The sequence below is a fragment of the Morone saxatilis genome, unplaced genomic scaffold (genome assembly GCF_004916995.1).
Source record: "Morone saxatilis isolate NCDOM2014 unplaced genomic scaffold, NCSU_SB_2.0 Contig8, whole genome shotgun sequence".
In the NCBI taxonomy this organism is placed as follows: domain Eukaryota; kingdom Metazoa; phylum Chordata; class Actinopteri; family Moronidae; genus Morone; species Morone saxatilis.
Genome location: NW_023340257.1, coordinates 21933500 through 21952579, shown reverse-complemented (window position 1 = coordinate 21952579; position 19080 = coordinate 21933500). Strand labels below are relative to the sequence as shown.

General features: G+C 37.9%; 1 protein-coding gene across 1 annotated transcript in view; it reads left to right on the top strand.

Moving 5' to 3' along the window:
- The window catches only part of cadm2b (cell adhesion molecule 2b), a 126802-nt gene extending 111591 nt beyond the window's left edge, over positions 1–15211 (top strand). Inside the window, exons 5-9 of the mRNA XM_035679397.1 lie at positions 4692–4850; positions 5150–5240; positions 5434–5612; positions 13075–13197; positions 13312–15211. Coding sequence (XP_035535290.1) covers positions 4692–4850; positions 5150–5240; positions 5434–5612; positions 13075–13197; positions 13312–13430 — 671 coding nt within the window. The 3' untranslated portion in view covers positions 13431–15211. The remainder of the gene's footprint in view (positions 1–4691; positions 4851–5149; positions 5241–5433; positions 5613–13074; positions 13198–13311) is intronic.
- Positions 15212–19080: the final 3869 nt, after the last annotated feature.

The window sequence follows — 19080 nt, the reverse complement described above, 5'->3', positions numbered from 1 at the left end:
ATTTAACAAAAAAACAACATAGACAGCCACTTTTTAACTATAAAAAAGAATTATTTATTATTAATTATAATTATAAATATATATAGAAGGTTATGGATTTTTACATAGTGGCTATGGTGTAAAATGTAAAAATCAAGACATCAGAACGAAGGTAGGTCATTTAAATATATACATTTGCACAATGGGGGTACCCATTTATGTGGACAAATCAAGCGTATGAGTTGGCCCTCAAAAAGACAAATTGTTGACAAAAAGAGCTAAGAAATTAAGTAAATTATTTCTCTCAATCACTCAACATTTCGTCTACTCCACTGAAATCAAATTGGTGTTCAAAAAACATATGGCATAAGTTGGACCCTGAACTTTCATTCATCTTTAAGGATCCACCTCTATTTGTACAACAAAAGGGGAAAAATATAAAAGATCACTTGACCGCGCAAATTTTGATTACAAGGTTATTACAAGGATTCCAGTCAAATAACCCAGATACTTTTGCACCCTCTTCCCAAGGGCTACTATCGCTGTGGCAGTTGCACACAATGCAACAACACCATGAAAACCAATCACTTCTCCCATTTCGCACAGGTAGAATGTTTTCCATCAACAGCGTCATCACCTGTGCATCCATACACCTGATTTACATGATAAGCTGTCCCTGTGGGCTTGCATATGTATGGAAGGCCATCAGAAAATTTAAACAGAGAATCAGTGAGCATGAAAGCAACATACGCACAAAAAATCAGGATTATCCCATAGCAGTGCACAATGTATCCTCATTACGTTTCTGTGGTATTGAACAGATCACCCTACCACCTAGGGGTGGAGATCATGAAATACTACTCAAACAACACAAGGCCTACTGGATTCACACTCTTCAAACACTGGTGCCAAAGGGACTGGATGATGAATTACTTCTTAGCAGTTTCCTGTGATCTCTTACATTTAACTATTAATATGGATTTCTTCCTGAATATATTTTTTTCTATATATTTTGTTTTTCACTTGGGCTCTGTGCTCGAGACAGGATACATATAGATGTGTACATACACTATCAAGTAAATTTAGGAATGTCGATGTATGCATTAATGCTGCATGAGTTTTTCTGAGGCCCATATGTTCATTGTGTTTTTTCTTATAGTTATTTTGATGCATCATAAATGTATTGTTGGGGTTGCATATATATTTTTAGTGGGTTCATCTATGAATGTTACCTGCTCAATATGTGCATACTTGGAGCCTATGTGATCTATTTCTTGGTGTAATGAATATGTATCCATTGGAGAGAAATGTGATTAACATACTGATTTTTACTTATATTATTTATAATGTTATAATATTATTTATATATATAATATACCGATCAGCCATAACATTATGACCACTGACAGGTGAAGTGAATAACACTGATTATCTGGTTATCATGGCACCTGCCCATGGGTGAGATATATTAGGCAGCAAGTCGGCTAGATGACACAGCATTTTCGAAACTGCAGCTATTTTTGGATGTTCCCGGTCTGCAGTGATCAGTACCTATCAAAAGTGGTCCAAGGAAGGAGAAGTGGTGAACCAGCGACAGGGTCATGTGTTGCCAAGGCTTATTGATGAACGTGGGGAGCGAAGGCTGGCCCCATCCAACAGACAAGCTACTGTAGCTGAAATTGCTGAAAAAGTTCCTGCTGGTTCTGATAGAAAGGTGTGAGAACACACAGTGCATCACAGTTTGTTGCCAATGGGACTGCATAACCACCACCAGGGTGCCAAGGTGATATATTGCTAATAAATGTCTGTATTGCAAGTTAGACTAGACTAGAATTTATCTTTATATATAAACAAATCAAATAAAAACAAACAAATGTGTTAAACAAACGTATGTGAATGTATTTAGGCCTTTTAAATTGTTCCATTCAATTAATTCAAGTACAGACATTACATTCCTATTCTCAGCACCTATCTTGTGCGTCTTAATAATAGCAATACAGTGATCCAGCATCATATTCTTTATGTAAAGATGTTAACAGATCTAAAATGACAACAACAGTTATATTTGTTTGAAAGTATTCCCTGGCCACACTACTAAGACCAGTTGTGTGAATCCAACCACATATTTACCAGTATAGCAGTTGTTAGCTCATCCCTTGTGCCTCTTCACACTACCAAACACCAAAATAATAAATGTGCAAGATTGTTCATTAAGGATAAATGAGTTCCAGTGTAACTGATAAATTCTTTCTCAGAACATTTGAATAATTATTGCTCAGCAGGTGGTAGGTTGCAAACTGTGCTGAGCAGAAGGTTCTGGCATTAAAAGAAGCATGGTTTGAAATAGTTGCACGTGTAGAAAAAGAATGTGCTATTAGAGAATACCTCTGATGCCTTCATGAAATAAACAAAGGCTCAGATTGTTATGCAGTTATTTTTTCAAGGCTGAGGACAACTTGACCCAGTGAACATATAACAATAATAATCTGAAGGGAAGCCAAAATTTCAACTTTTCCCAACTGTACCTGTCCAACCCTACTATTACTCTTATTAAACTATAATTGGAGTACTCCTTTGAAAAAATCGAATCCTCCTCCTCCTGAGGTTCCGCCTTGTTAAAACAGACGCAGAGGTGCTGATTACAGCCGTGCCCCCAGTTGCCGGAATGTAGATTTGCTTGCCTCTCGGGGTTCTGGTTCAAAACAGAACTGAACCTGGGCACATTCACATTCCTATGAAAGCTGCCTCTGCATGCTCTCTGGCGATGCTAGCAGCCGCCTTCAAACAGACTGACAACCACTCTGATGCTGTAGGCGACTTGATGAATGAGAGGAAAAGCTGGAGAGATTTGTGTTTGAAACCACAGAGGTACTTACTATCCCTCTCTGTACTTCAGGGCAAAATGCAAGGCCGTTGACTCTCAAATGCAAGGCCTCTGAATTTCCTGTTTGCTTATGTGATATCTGATGTTTAAAATTAGGTCTCAAAAATTATTTCATTGGTGATGCATTAATCAATATGACTGTGATGTCCTGGAGGCCGGTGAGGTTTGTTTTGTGTGTTTCTTCTTCCTCCTCTTGTTGTTATCTTTCTTTGCTATTATTACTTTTAATTTTGATGTTTGATATAAAAGACACCAATAATTAATATAAATCAGATCCAGAAGGTAGGAGAAGTACATACTTTCAAGTCCAAAACTGAAAAATAAAATTTCTCAAACTGCCATGTCTACAACAAAATTCATAAATAATAATTCAGTTAATAATTGATAATTAGGTTTATGTAAGTGTAACTTACAGTAAAAGAGAAATCTAACAAAAGACTAAATAATTAGTTTATCTTAGCTTAAGTTATTAAAAACACCACAATTAGGATCATTTGTACAACAGGATAAGTTTTTGTCAAGCCATTTCATGAAAAGTGGTCACTTTTAATTTCATTAATTCAATTTTAGGACATACAGAAGAAAATGTGTTATTGAATCTGCCAACCTAAAAAACAACAGGAAAAATGCAGGTACAGTAGTAACAATAGCAGTTGTAGTAGTAGTATTAGTTGTAGTGGTTCCACTGCAAAGTCCAATAAAAAATTAATCCCCTTGCATGACAGAATCAAAGATAATCAGTGCAGCGGAACAAATGGAACAGATCAGCCCAAAATGATGATGATATGGGTGATCTGGGTTTCATTGCAAGGGGCTGTTAGTATGTAATAGACCAAAGGATTGAACAATTTGTGCGTGTGTGTGTGTATGTGATTGTTTTTGTGAGTTAAGGAGTGGAGTGAGTACATACGTATTTATTGATTTACCTGGGTTTGCTGTGGATGGCAGAAAGTCCAGGAAGAGGAAGAGGTGGAGGGGGAGGATGTAGTGTGGGAAAGGATCTAAGGTGCTGAGGAGGGTAGCAGCTCCAGTGAAAAGTCCTTCTGAGATTGTCGTCAAGAGGTTATCCTTTTTGCATTGTTCAGGTGCAGTAGCCTTGTACAGATGTTTTCCCAGAAAAACACAGTAACGTGTACCATGTGTCAAGGGTGAGTCCTCACCGCAGCGGGGGCCTGAGGCCCTTTGCTGCATGTCATCCCCTCTCTTGTCTGCTTTTCCTTTCTCTCCCAACTGACCTGTCAATAAAGGGAAATGCCAAAAAATATATTAAGTAAATACATTAAGAGGCATCTTTAAATGAAGACGACATTACAGGGCAGGAAAAATACAAACACAAATCAAGACTGTAGCTGTGTAAAGGTTGAATGTTTGGGCATGAAACTAAATCAAAGGAGAGGAAAGAAAGCAAAGGTGTGACTACAACTATGGAAACCCAGTCCGAACTGCCGGGGGAGTGTGTGCCTGTTTGTGTTGACTGGGATGTTTGAAAGATGGTCCTGGAGGAGCAAACACACCCAACCAACCGAGTCAACGTTCATACTGCTCTCCCCTCACTATTCACTCTACTTTGACTTGACTTTCAAAGGCCAAGGATTCTCTCCCTCAAAGGAGATGCAGAGAAAAACAACAACAACAACAACGCTTCAGCTGTCTATGTCAGAAACATCGTGGAATAAAATGTCATGTTTCTCACGTTTAAGTTAATGTACGAGCTAATTTCTTTTTTTCTAGGTTTCTTTTTCAATTTTTTGTTTTTTGCATGAAGATTCTTGCACAAGATCCAGAACTATAATATCAGTAATTCACAAGTACATTTCACTCTCTACAGGCACTATGAAGGTGAATGCCACAGGAAAATCCTTCACAGTGAGGAGTAGCCTCCAGTTCCAGGTGGACAGACGGGACGATGGTGTCGCCTACACCTGCAGCGTGGAGCATGTGTCTCTGTCCAACCCCTACATGACAACTGAGGTCCTGGAGGTCCACTGTGAGTGCAGTTATACACACCGTGCAAAGCTGGATTAGGTGTAAGATTAGTATTGAGAAGAAATACAAGGATTGAGATTACATTTATGTCTGCAGGTTTAGCTTTGCATTTGCTCAGGATTAGTGTAGGATTAGTTTGCAGGTAAGGGATTAGTACCAAAGCAGAACAGGGATATGGGCTAAAGCTAAGAGCTGCCCAATGGGTAAAGAACTAACTACTGTTGTACTTTGTCAGTGTTAGAGGTAAAGCCTCTACCACACATTACTGTCACAGTGTTGGAATTTGTCTCTTCTTCACAGATGCTCCCCATCTGGAGATCACGCATTCACTGATTATTCCACAGGAAGGGCAATACCTGAAATTGGAGTGTGTTTCCAAAGGCAACCCAATGTAAGTTGGCATTTATTTACAACTTCAATTTTATGGTAATTACTACAAAAAAATAGGAATATGAAATTGGACTTTGGAATTTGATTCTTCTTCATTACAGGATGTTTCAAGAATAATTGATTATGTCCTTACATTTAGGAAATTATAAGCAGGAAGATAAAAAATAAAATATTGTCTGTGTTTTCTTTCCCAGACCTGAACCAGTGCTGTGGTCTAAAGATGGAGGAGAGCTGCCAGACATCGAGCGTATGATTGTGGAGGGCAGGGAACTAACCATCACCACACTAAACAAAACAGACAACGGCACATACCGCTGCGAGGCCAGCAACCACCTGGGGACCAGCAGTGCTGAATATATACTCTTTGTATATGGTGGGTACAGTAATGGCTAGTCTTGTTATGAATGATCAATTTTGCTGTTGCTTCATATTTATGGCCTCACTGTAACTTGAAGATGGTTGGTGTTCCTTAAATCTCAGAGATTTTTCAATAGAATATTCAATTAAGCTTGGAGTTATAGCTTTGTCTGTCAGGTAATTATAATAAAGTTGCAGATTGTGGACAGAAATATTTGACTTTAATCAGTATCAGCGGATACAGACTTCACCCTCCAACCTCTGCTGGAGTCTCGTCAAATAGATTTGGTGGCTGTTTAACAATAACAAGACAACAGCTCCCATGATCCCAGACACTTCACAACATCATCAAACTTGTTACTTGTTTTGTTGTGAGAGACCCCTTAGTGGCAGAAAATTATATAGTGTCCATTTAGGTCTGCATACATTTTTATCAGTTCTAAATTATGATTGTGTGATCATGCAGTTTAATTGCAGTTTGATTTGACACATTCCAATGCATGACCTCACAACAACATTGCAACTTTAATTAATGCAGTATCTTAACTGTGATGAATTACACATCTCAAGCAAGTTAAAATAATAATTAAATAATAATGAAAAACATATTTCAACCTTAGTAGGACAAAGTTCTTTACAATTTTCTTGCTTACGCACTGATGGAAGCAGTCCGTTGGGGTCACACCAATTGGGGTTCAGTGTCATTCTCAATAACACTTTAACATGTAGATCAAACCACCAATGTTGTGAATAATGGATGACCTGCTCTTGGTTTGCAAAATTGTTATGTGTGGTGTGAAGTATATGTGATTTGTAATAAATGGGATAAAACTGGTAAAACCTTATGGTTCTTTAATATTAACCTGATATATGATTACATTGCATTGTCTGCCAGGTGGTAATGCAGGATTTGAAAAATGTTAAGTTTGGTGGTTCAAATATATAAAATTAAGAATAATTAAATTTTTGGACCAGTACTTATAGAATAACAAAGTCATCTGTAGTCCTGCAGGTCACCAGTTCGCAGACGATTTCTTCCAAAATTCATTTCCAGATCTTGCGTTGGCATTGTGCAGGATAACCCAGTTTACCTTACTGTACATATTGCTGCACAGGTTTAGCTTTTGGACTCTTCCTATAAGGAAGAAAGTGTTAAGGATGCAGAATTTAGCTTCTGAGTACCGCCTGGAGGAGAGATAAGTTAATCCCGAGACAGTGAAGCGGCTGAGAGAATAAAGACAGCATGGTGCAGGAAACGGATCATTAAGGCCTCTGCAGCACATGTTTATAACTTTTATCAAATACAGCCAAGTGAAAATACAAAAACAAGGACAGAATATTAAAATTCAACATGGATTTATTTGTTTCCATTATTTCCAATTAAACAGTGAGAGTGCGGTTTGTTTGGGAGCGACTTATCACAGCTCAGACGCTGGACTTATTCAAGCTCACAAGCAGTTAGTGGATGCACAGCAGCTTCTTTGTTCGATTTTGAAGGCAGAGGCTTTTGGGGAGAGAAAGCCCTTCATTGGGAAAAAACGAAGGAAAAGGAGGATGTCACATTCATCCTTTCAACTCTCGTTATCTCAGTCTCTTCTTTCAGTGTGCTCACTGAACAGGAGTAGGCAGCGATCTCTGGATAGTCCATATCATCCTGTCATATCTGGAAGCCATATGCCGGACCAAAGTTCAGTCCTGACATGTCACAGTCAGGAAGATTTTTTTTTTATTATTTCAAATTAAAAAAGAAAAATTCTAATTTGTTTAATTAACCTGAGTTAAACATGCATGTGCCAGGGAGCTGTTTCTCACTTTTTGTAATTTTAACAGAGGAAATAGCAAAGTTTATAATACTTAGAAGCCCTCTCACACTAAATACAAAGGCCCTGGTTACTAGGGAAGGATGAAAAATTGAGTCTAGCAGGTAAAAGATGTGCAAGACGGGCTCATTTCCACTGATGATGACAGTCATTCTTCAGAGCTACACCGTGTCTGGCTGAATACTTACCGGGTCTCTTCGGATCATCTCAGCCTCTAAGCCTAATTTGCTAATGACAGGAGATCTGAGAAGCAATAAATGTCATCGCTCCGCCGCAATTTATCACCGTCTGCAATTATGCTCCTTAATATACTGTATTAAATAAAGCAAAGAAACAGCATATACGATAATTACTCTGAGTAAGATGTTAGAGAGATGGTAACAGATAATAGTTTGGTTAACTACAGTTGAGAAATAACTGCATCTGTTTGTGAAGCTGCAGCCCTGCTTCCACCTTCTTACCCTCACATTTCACTCGTTCATTGTATTTTCATCTCAACAAGCATGACACTTGATGAGTTTTACATTCTGTATGTGTGGCTTATTTACCAACCAATCATCAATTTCTTGAAAATTTAACAAATTTAAGAAATATGAGTCCTTCATGTATGACTCATCCTTTTCCAAAGATATTGCGGAATGAATTTACTGTCACAGCTTGATGCATTATTTTATCATTGGTGCATTTTTTTTCATTAGACCATAAGCCCAGAATTAACCCACTGCACCGGCCATGTGCAGTAATTGATTTGTGCCGTTTGATTTCCTTGTAAGTTTTCTCATGTTGAGCCTGTTCCCTGTGGTGAGGTTTGTTTTTGCTCCCCGTTGTTCCTGTTTTCATTTAGCAGACGTCATCACCTTAGTGCCTCCATCTTCAGCTCTCCTGCCTCCCTCTCTAGCCTCTATTCTTCCAATCTGCTAATGCCAACATTCCCACATCAGACATAGGCAGTCACAGCTGCGTTCACAGGTACACTTGCAACTCCTCCATGGCCCTGCCTCAACGCTCCATGCACTCACAAACATGACACTGAACACACAGTTGATGATTGATGAGCTTCCAACCAGGCTTTGAGCTAGAAAATAGGATTGTTTTACTGGAGGAATTCAGTACTAGTTTTGTCTTTTCCTTTCTGCTTTATTTTATATACACAGCACTGTAACCTTACCAGCATTTTTATTACCATTTCTGATTAGTTTTATTATTGGTAGCTGATAATATGACATTTTAGTAGGAGTAAGTTACCACACCAGGTAGTTACTCTGTACTGAGCGTTTAAACTTTTGTTCTCCGACTGAATGGTTTCTACCATTAGGCTACAACCGAACAATAAGAACACATGCAATTAAATTTGAATAATGTTGATCAAAATCACATGCTTCATGTCTTTAGTTAATCTCTTCTAATGGAATTACTGTTGTTGTGTTTGTGGATGACTTTACCATATTGAGCCACAAGAGCGCTCTGCAGGGAGAATATTTTAAACAGTTCAAACTGTTGAAATAACCTTTGATATTGTGATGGAAAAAACACAAAGGTTACTTAGATATGGGATGTGCTTCATTTTGATACTCAACCCTGTGGAGCTGGGGCCCCCTGATAGCTCACCTGGTAGAGCTGGCTAAGGCCTGAGTCCTCTCTGCAGCAGCCATGGGTTTGACTGTGGCCCTTTGCTGCGTGTCATTCCCTGTCTCCCCCCACTCTTGAGCTCTCTCTATCAATTAAAGGTAATAAAACCCCAAAACAACAAAAAATACCCTGTGGAGTTCTCCTATACACAAACAACGTTCTGTGTTTCTCACCAAAACGCTTTATGTGTATCGTTGAAGTCTATTAAACGTGTTGAACGCATTTCTTTCCTCATAAAATATTTGCAAATATTGCTTTTTGTTTTAATATTTTAAATTGTGCATTGTTTACATGCTATAGTAGCTCGCAGTCTTACTGACTGCCTTTGCGAGCACAACTGTGAGTCTGTAAGGACTTTTGGCCGTATTTTTATACTTGTAACTATCCTTCATCATTGACTGCCCGATATTTATTGTTGAATACTCAGGTGCAGGTGAACGACATGTTATCCGACATGTATTTGTTTGCTATCATTATTAAAGGGTAGGTCCACACAACAGAGAACATATTTTCTCATTTACCTCTAGTTTGGAAGGCATGCAGATAGTTTTGGTTTTATTTGGCCAGGTTTTTATACTTTTTAAAACAATAGTAGAAGTAGAAGGAATTTAATTTCTGATGGTGAAGTTATGAAGTTATTATCTGGGTATTTTGAAGTGGGGTTGTACAAGGTACTCATCCATAGTCATTGCATTACCTATGGTAGGCACCAGTCAGCACACCCCCAGTTTGGAGACGCAGACAGGGATCCTGGCAGGGAAGCAGAGCAATGCACTGCTGTGGACAGGGGCTGCAGAAAAACACACCAAATAAAAAAGGCCTAAAAAGGCCCACCTCATTGTTTAAGTGTACACTATATTAATTTAAGTGTTCCCAGCTGTGCCGCTGTAACTCTGACCCAAATAGCTGATCTGCAACATAATACAGTGCACAGCGTAGTTGGATTTATGCGTAATAATTCAGAAGTACTAGGGATAAATGCTTTAACTGATTTTGATTTTTTTTTAGGTGAGCCTTTTTTATGTGTCTAAAATACATTTGAATGCGGTCTGTTGTAGGTAACACAATGACTATGGATAACTAGCTCACAACCCCACGTCAAAATACTGGAACTATTCATTTAAGTAAGAAATAATGCCTGATGAGTTGTTCATTGTTCGGAATAAATGGACTGGGAAGGCCATACTTGTCTTTCGCGCAGTCCATTCAAACTAAGACCATTAATTTACATTTTCATGCAATTTGTAATTAACATCTAAAGTTTTCACAGACCATCTGTTTCATTGGTAGCACCTGAGGGTTTGAGTAAAACGTGGAACAATCACTATTATCCCTTATGCAATGGAAACACCTTAGATATGACTTGACAACAGGAGATATTTCTAGTCTGCTCACCTCATAGAGCCCAGCTCAGCTTAGCTATGAGGCAGAAAGCTAACGTTATGGCAGCATGATTCACAGTCAGTAATGTTTTGTTCAGTTAAAAAACAGTACAATTTGACAGTATGTTTAACAACAAGACTAGCTAGCAATCCACCCATGACATTGTCTAAAAATCAATTTCACCGAAAGTTTCACTGGAACTACTTAATTGTTGTCCTATACCAGGAATTAATGGAAACCCTGCAGCCAATCAGAATCAATTATTCACCCAATTCATGATATAAAAAATTATCAACGCATCATTTTTCACATGGATTATAAGACAGATATATTTGAACATGGGCAAATACCAAAACTATCTTCATGGCTACATGCCACTAGAGGTAAGTGATAAAATATGTTTATTTGTAGAACTGACACATTATGGATGTACATTGCCAGTTAAACCCCAAACATCTCAGAATGTGCACTTTTGTTCTTCATCTTGTCCTTGTCGATATATCGTGTGCTGCTCTCCCAGTGACCGTTTCTAGTAACTCCAGTTAATCATGCATTTGGCTCTGACAGCAAGCTTTGCTTTTCGTCACTTCTGCACGCTATGAAAGTTAAAGCTCAGAAAAACAGACCATGCCAATATCTCATGTTTCCTTTGAACTTTGTGGTCACCTTTTTTATCACGGTGTTGTTCCCCTCGTCTTCCCTTACTGCTGTCACTGTCTGCAACCATGGCAACAGCCAAAGACTTTCCAGGGCCTACAACAGGTAAATATCCCACTAGATGATCATTGCAAGCCAGATTTATAGTGTGATGCTGGATCTGGATCTGGGTCAGGACACATCACGACCTCCACACAGCATGAGCCAAACCATCACCATGCATGGATGCTCATTCTGCTGACGCCAGCTGCTTTCTCTCCAGCCATGTCACAGGCTGCATAAGTTATCACACAATATGTTTTTGGTTTGGTTTGTCTTTGCACAATGGAATAGACGGCTCTATCTGAGTGGAGCTGGCCTGGAGATTGTATCTGTGCCGGTGTGTAAATATTTGATTTCAGATCATGTGGTTACAGCAGAAATGGAAAGGAAAGTCCAAAATTATTTGTGGAAACTCTATCTTTCACATTTCTGATCACATAGTTTAGTATTTAGTATTTAGTATTTCTGTATTTTTCTAGGTTCTACATTCATGATTTAATCTACACTATGTGCATAACATGTGGTTGCAACAGTATCGCTTGATATAGTATTTATTTGAGAGATATATCTATATTTACAATGTTTAAAATACTTGAGGTTGTGTATGTGCGAGACAGAATGGAAACAGGATGGATGGCAAATTAAGTCAGTGACGTCCCTGTGTGCCATGAAATATGTGTAGTTTTGTGCCATCTTAGTGTTTCAAGAAAGTTGTTCTAATTTATGCAACCATCTTTTTTTAATGTTGCATCTCTGTAGGATTGACATAAGAATAATCAGTGTATTTACATGTCAGTTAAAGCTCCGAAATCTGGTTGGACACGTATAAATATGTAATGGTCATTTACTCACACTTAAAGGTGAAAGCATAAGTAGTAAGTTTTGTTGAGATGACAAGTTAAGCTGAAGTGCGGCAGGAGCAGTTCAGCTTGTCTCATTCCTGTGAGCAGTGTGCACCAGCCGAGTGTGATGTGAAAATTGCTTATGCCTCTTGTTGACAGTGGAATCACTTGTACAGATCATTATATCCATCGACATGCAACCGAAATTGAGATAATTCAACTGTTGTGACAAAACAGTTGTTGCGTTAAAGTCCAGAGCGCCTGCTTGTGAGTCCCTGATAAAAGATTGTGGTGGTTCTATTCTGCATGGAGTTAAATGAACTGCATGTTTCACAACTTCATATTTTGTTATTTTTAATGTCCCACACTTTGGGTTGCTGAAAATGATGGTTGCATTCTGTTAACAGAGGAGTATAACGAGGTTTGTAGGAACATCCCCGCCGTCATTTCCCAGGGTCACTTTGCAAAACTGAGCACAAGCCATAGCCATTCATCAGCTTGAGATAATGAGAGCACACAAGGTGCACAATAAAGACATAGCCACTTACAGTTTATTACAGGACAGACACAAAAGCATGTTCCTGCTTGGGAAACCTTCAAATCGCTCTCTGCCCGGAGGACACCTCATGTTAAATAACACTTATTTAAAAAACCTGATCCTCAGCAGCAGAATCTGGCAGCGAGCAAGGGGAAAACACAAAAGATAGCATGGGTAGAGGCTTGGGCAAAAAAAGAACTAAAACATCACTCAAAGCTAGACTTTCTTTTAGCACGTTGCTGTTACTAATGCCACATTTTTGAATTGTGCAGAGATTTTGGGTATTTCCTATGATTACTTCTTTCATACCTCAATTCAAGCACTTCAAAGCACCGATGTCAGGTTGCTCTAAATAAGACAGAAGCTCATTTGGGACTGTTGTGCTTTGTGTGTTAAAGCTACATCTGGATTTTTTTCAGTATAATTGCAGGAGTAAAATATTTTCATTGCTGTTAAATAAATGTCTACAGCTGCATTAGACAGTAGTGAAACATCTTGGTGCAGGTGTTAACATTATTTCTCCACTTTCTTTCCATTCCCTCCATCTCTGTCTCTGTCTTGTTTCAGATCCTAATGCTTTAGGACAACATGGACCTGATCACGCTTTAATCGGTGGTGTCGTTGCAGTCGTGGTCTTCATCACCTTGTGTCTGATAATAGTTCTTGGACGATATCTGGCCAGACATAAAGGTAAAAGAGGTCACTTGAGCTACCTTGAATGACAATTTTCTTGCTTGGAGTGAAAGTATATGTCTAGTGCTTTTCAGCAGATGGATAACTTGCTGTGTCTCTATATGTCTACAGGGACATATCTAACACATGAGGCCAAAGGAGCAGAGGACGCCCCTGACGCAGACACAGCCATCATCAATGCTGAGGGAAACCATGTGCATGCAGAGGAAAAAAAAGAGTACTTCATTTAGACTTCTGTTACTCTTTTCCTTCGTTTCATGACAACTTTTGACAGCAGACATGCAAATTTAAGCTGCCTCAGCGTTACTACATGGTCTGTTTTGCTTTACATTCATTATTTTGTCTTCTCCAGAGAGCTCATGCTTGGATATGCTTCTTTTCAAAGCATTTGCTGACAATATAGCCTTCTCCTTTTGTAATCAATGTAAATCATGCACAATTGGATTATTTCCATTTCAGTTTTATGGTGCCTAAATGCTGTACATTCTTCTGCATTTATTTCATTGCTAGAATTCATTTTTTTCTCTCTACTCTTACTTTACCTGTTATACAACTTTTTGCAGATTTTTTAAAAATTTAGAAGCAACAAGAAATGTGCTTCAAGAGCCGAAAATGTTAAATACATCAATTTATCAAACATTAACATCAGAAGAATCTTTTTAGGGATTAAACAGTGGTTTTGGATGTTGCCTGGAGTTTACCCGACCACGGCCATACTGCTTACATAAAAAAAAATTGTAAAACAAACCAGACCACTTTGACAAAACAAAACATCTCAAAGCACAATCTCTTTGATTGTCTCAAGATGAAATCAACTCCCTTTTAGCACTGTCTGTATATTTCTGCATTGATTTATATTCAGTTTTTTCTCATGCTGTTGATTTGTACCAACAGAGAACAAGTTAGAAAATTAAAGCACAAAGTCTGAGGACTAACATGGAGGGAAAACACATCAACTGTTTCATGTCTCAGGATTCAATATGAGTCTAAATGGAGAGATGGTGTCAGACACGTGATGAAGATTTCAGTACTTCACTTGCAGATATCATCACGGATGAGGAACTTTAATTTTGGTTGGCGATTTGATGTTAGATCCAAACTGAGTGATTGGAACCTTGTGGGGGTTCATTATTTATGTTGAATTTTATTGAACAACTATGCTCAATGTGTGGATATTGCTGTAACATACTTTGCTAACGTGAATATTGGTGAACAATATTGTTGAATCTTGGGATCCCTGAAACATTACAATTTGTATATTAGCATATACAGTATTTAAAGTATTCCACAAGTCTTCATTTTTTTCCCATCTAACAAGAGGTTGTTTTGCCAAATGGCGTGTAAATAATGTGTAAGTATTAAATTTTAGTAAAAGATAAAACACTGGTTATAGCTTTTAATTTCAGGTTTTATCAGTTCCCGTCACTTTGATGAGATTGTTTTCACAGTTATGGAGATTTTTTCAAACAGGGATTCTAATGAATTGCTTAAAATGTAAAAAAAAAAGAAAATTCTGGTCAAAATATATGTATTTATTATTATGATTGATTGACATTTATTATATAATACTATATTGATTGATATTATTGCTGTTACTAAAGTAGTTGTCTGACATTAACTTTTCCATTTTTTAATTCTGTAACTTATCATAAAAAAACAATACAAGGATCACCGTTATGGCCTTTGAGTTTGCTGCAAACAGTTCTAATGACATATTGAGGCATTGGTGAATCAGACATCCCCTCACTGTATATAGTCACTGTATCAAAGACATTGAACCACATTGCCAATGCTCATACATGCTATTTTGTTAGTTCAATATGATGCTATAAATAACTCATTTTGTACAAAGGTTTAATCGCTGTAATTAATTTGCTTTTTATGGGGGATGTGTGAGGTTTGCTTTTTTCTCAGTATTGAATATTCATTTTTCAACTATGCCACTGTAAAAAAAAAAAAGAAAAAGAGAGACAAAGTGCGGATTAAAATATGAACAACTTGAAAACTGTCATTTTGTTCTGACTAGGTTTGTACTTTTCAAATGCACTCAAGAGTAATGCTTTGTGTTCATGAATAACAGCGCTATTACCCATAGTGACAATATCAGTCTGCATATCTACAGTTCTATAAAAGGGAGCATATTGATGGACAGCACCATGACCAACACTGCACTGTAATTGTTATTCCATGCAATTGTTGAGTATTACTCAGCCTTTAGTATTAATAATATATGCAAAGTGTTGAAGGATTAAAAAACCATGAAGCTCCTCAGGAAGATGGCCCGAGGCTCTCAGCTCCGCTCATGATTTGTGTATTAATACAGGGTGACAAAAGGAAGACTTGAGTCTCCCCGAATTCCTCCGCGTCTCACTGGAGCTGTGTTCGATATGCTTGAAGGGCTTCATGAAACTACCCACAGATGTCAACGCAGCAGGCTGCTGTTGCCCTTGTTTTAACAAACTTGAGAGAGGAACCGCTTCGTGATTTGACATTATGGTCAAGGATATTAGGATGCAGCTGATTACTTTAATTGGAAGTGAAAGATGAAAGATGAAACTTTTTTTGATCCCTCTGGAGAAATTAGACCACTGAAAAAATAGCAATAGCATCAGGAAAAAATAGAACAGAAAAAAGAGAGAAGTCATAAAATAGAGTGTAAACAATTGTATAGTTAAAATGTATGCACATGTTGTTTTTGTAATGGTGTGAAATATGGAAGAGAAGTACGGATCACAGATTTATAGATTGGTACAAGTATTAGTAGCATTCGTGTTTTCTTAATTACTGTAAATAAGGATTACTGCAGGAGGGACACATTGAAAATGTGAACTATATCCACATAATCTAAACAAGGCCATATGTATGGACATTAAGTGAAATGGTCTGTTATACGAGCATTATAAAACTTTACCAAACCTACTTTTGACTAAAGCAAATGTTGATTATAGTACATTTAGCAGTAATATTAATACTACATGTACATTAAACCCTACCAATTTAGAAAAATAAAAAAAAGCACCTTTCATGGCCCATTATCACTGCTTCAGTGACACAGATGAACTCTTTGAAATTTGAGGATGGATATAATGGCCTTGTGGAGATTAGTGAGCTCATATTAAATATCTCAACATCCTTAAAGGGAGATCTCGTTCCAGGACACGGGGCCCAAGTCATTATGATCCTCCATTCTTCAGCTCCCATTGACCTTGAGCATAATGTTGCTTCCCAGCAGACTAATGTTGCCATTATCAACACACTGTCCGGCCAACCATCTGCCTGCTTCACACAACGCCTCGCTCCCCCTCTCCTCTCACAGAGACGGTTCCCAATGCTCACTTCATAATCATTACTACCAAAAGCCCAGCCAGTTCAAATAAACATCAGCTCCCACTATCACACTCCTTCGCATTATTAAAAGCTCAGTGCGTCGTTAAGCTATGTAAATTGAGATAGACTGTCTTGAATAATGCCTGGCAGAAAATAATGCTAAGAATTCATCATAATTTAGTAATTGGATATTGGCACTCATGTGCAATCGTAAATAGTGAGTTGGAAAATGGATTTTTCTCTTTACCCTTGAAATGTGAGAACCCTACCGTGGGCAATGTAACAATCACAGCATGACCTCTGAGGAGGCCTTGTAAGTCTTACTAAACTGAAGAAACTGATCCCCACTGTACCCTGTAGGCAGGGTCCATATCAGTCCTCCAGCTCACAATAAGCTCTTATCATAGCAGAACAGAAGTCTCTGTCAAAATCCTTTAAGGATGAATTGATATCTTAAAAAAACATTATTACACTTAAACATATTAGGTCTACAGCACAATTCTGATTTTGCAATCTTGAACATTAATTCTTGAGCTAATAGTCCTTGCAGTTGTATTTCTAGTCTTGTACGATTAAATAGTATTTGCTGTTTTCCTAGTGTCAACATCAATACTTAAGTAGAAAAGTTTTGTTACAGTAACTTTGACCAGACTGTTATCAGCATGGTTTGTTTTTTTCTTTTTCATTCCACAGTTCTGCTGTAGATTAGTGACAACTGGAGGAGCCTTAGCAAGACTGTGCATGAAAAGCCCTCCAACCCTGACACAAATAGTGGTCCTTTTTTTGGATTAACAGCACAACGTTTTATGCAGAAATAACAGTAATTCCACTTGTTTTCACTATCCAAGCATGTAAATTGCCTTGTGTAAGTCACTGGGCGATTTGTTGGGGAAGTAAAAGGATAAAAGGATTTCAAAGATGGAGTGGGATTGCAAAGCAAATACAGTATGCTAAACAGAACTGATGAAGAAATGTTTGTCCTCTGGATCAAGTTTTTAATTACATATTTAACAGGTATTAGTGACAGTGTGAAGTAACCCAATGATTCTTCCAAACCTTGAGACAGTACTGAATTTACCGATAACAATAATCATAATATTCCCAACTGGAAAAAAATCAGTCCAACTTTGTTTTTTTTTAATATTATGTGATCTTTCATATTGCCTGCCAGGCAGAACAAATATTTTGGAAGAGTTTACTTGTAATCATTGCTCTGCACCCAAAGATGAGGTGCATAGAGCAGACAGTAGAAGATGAAATTCACAATTTTTCAATATCCTCCTTTTCATTTTCTGAACTTTTTTGTTGGCAGTCTGTTATCGTTGCCCTAGGAAGCCTGGGGTTTCATTGTTTATGTAAATGGTTTTGTCTTTGATTGACAGCTCATTCTAATAGAGAATTGGGTAGAATAATAAAGCATGAAGCATGTTTACAACACTGCTGCTACCTGGGAAAATGAGTCATTGCAAAAAAGAAAGAAAATCTCACAATGATGCCATCTAGCATTACAGGTGCACACCTGGAACATCATGAATTTGTCAAAATACATCCACAGCTAGATTAGCTAAATGTTTTTTTACATTTATTCATGTTCAAACAGCCCATTGTCAAGTAAAAGTAATATAGGAGAAGCACAGCTGAGCCTTCTGTAGCCCCCTTTTGACTTATAGCTGCAACCAACATTCACGCCTCATCTGTATTGCTGCTGAATCAGAGGGCTGCAGGATATTATCTTGAGATGTGTTTTGCCTAATCATATTTGATGAGATTAAACAGATCACTCACACTTCCACTTGTGACAGGGGCGAGTGGAAGTTAGAAGGAGTCAAATGATCTGGAACAAAGAACATGAGCTTGTGTATCCCCCTGGATGCATCACCATGCCATTAGTCTAGATGAATGTGTACAGTCAGATACAATTCCCTTGTTTGCTGCATGAGGGCTTCCACTTTGTGAGGCAGCAGCTCCGCTGTTCGAAACAGGCCACATGCAGGCCCATGGATTGATGACTGAAACAGGGCTACCCACTGTATTTTAAACTCATTCATCCACAATGACTCACATTATCTGCGGTACATCTTTAAATAGGCTGCCCTGGGATTGTCTGTCTACCATTTGATTTATTCTATACTGTATTTTTAGATCTAATTAAAACAAACTTTTATATATTGTTTGGCTGAATTTTGAATTGTGCAGGCCCAAGAGAGTACATAAAGGGAAGCCTTGTCTTGGATAGTCTTTTGGGGGGGGGACAAGCTAGTACCTGTGGCATAAGGTATGCAGTAAATAGCGTGCCATCTGCTTGGATTTGAGCACTTGAGATTCTTCCAAGGAACTCACCAGAGACTTAATTAAAGTTGCAGTATTAGTGAGTGGGAGACTGATGTTCCTCCAATAAAATGACAGCTATAGAATATCTTAGCATTGGTTTGATAACAGAGATTATTTTTTCTTCAGAATGAAAAGACAGTGTTGCACTTTTATTGTTTATATATTAAGTGTTTATCCTTAGAGATTATGATAAAATGTAATTTTGATGTTTTCTTCAATGTG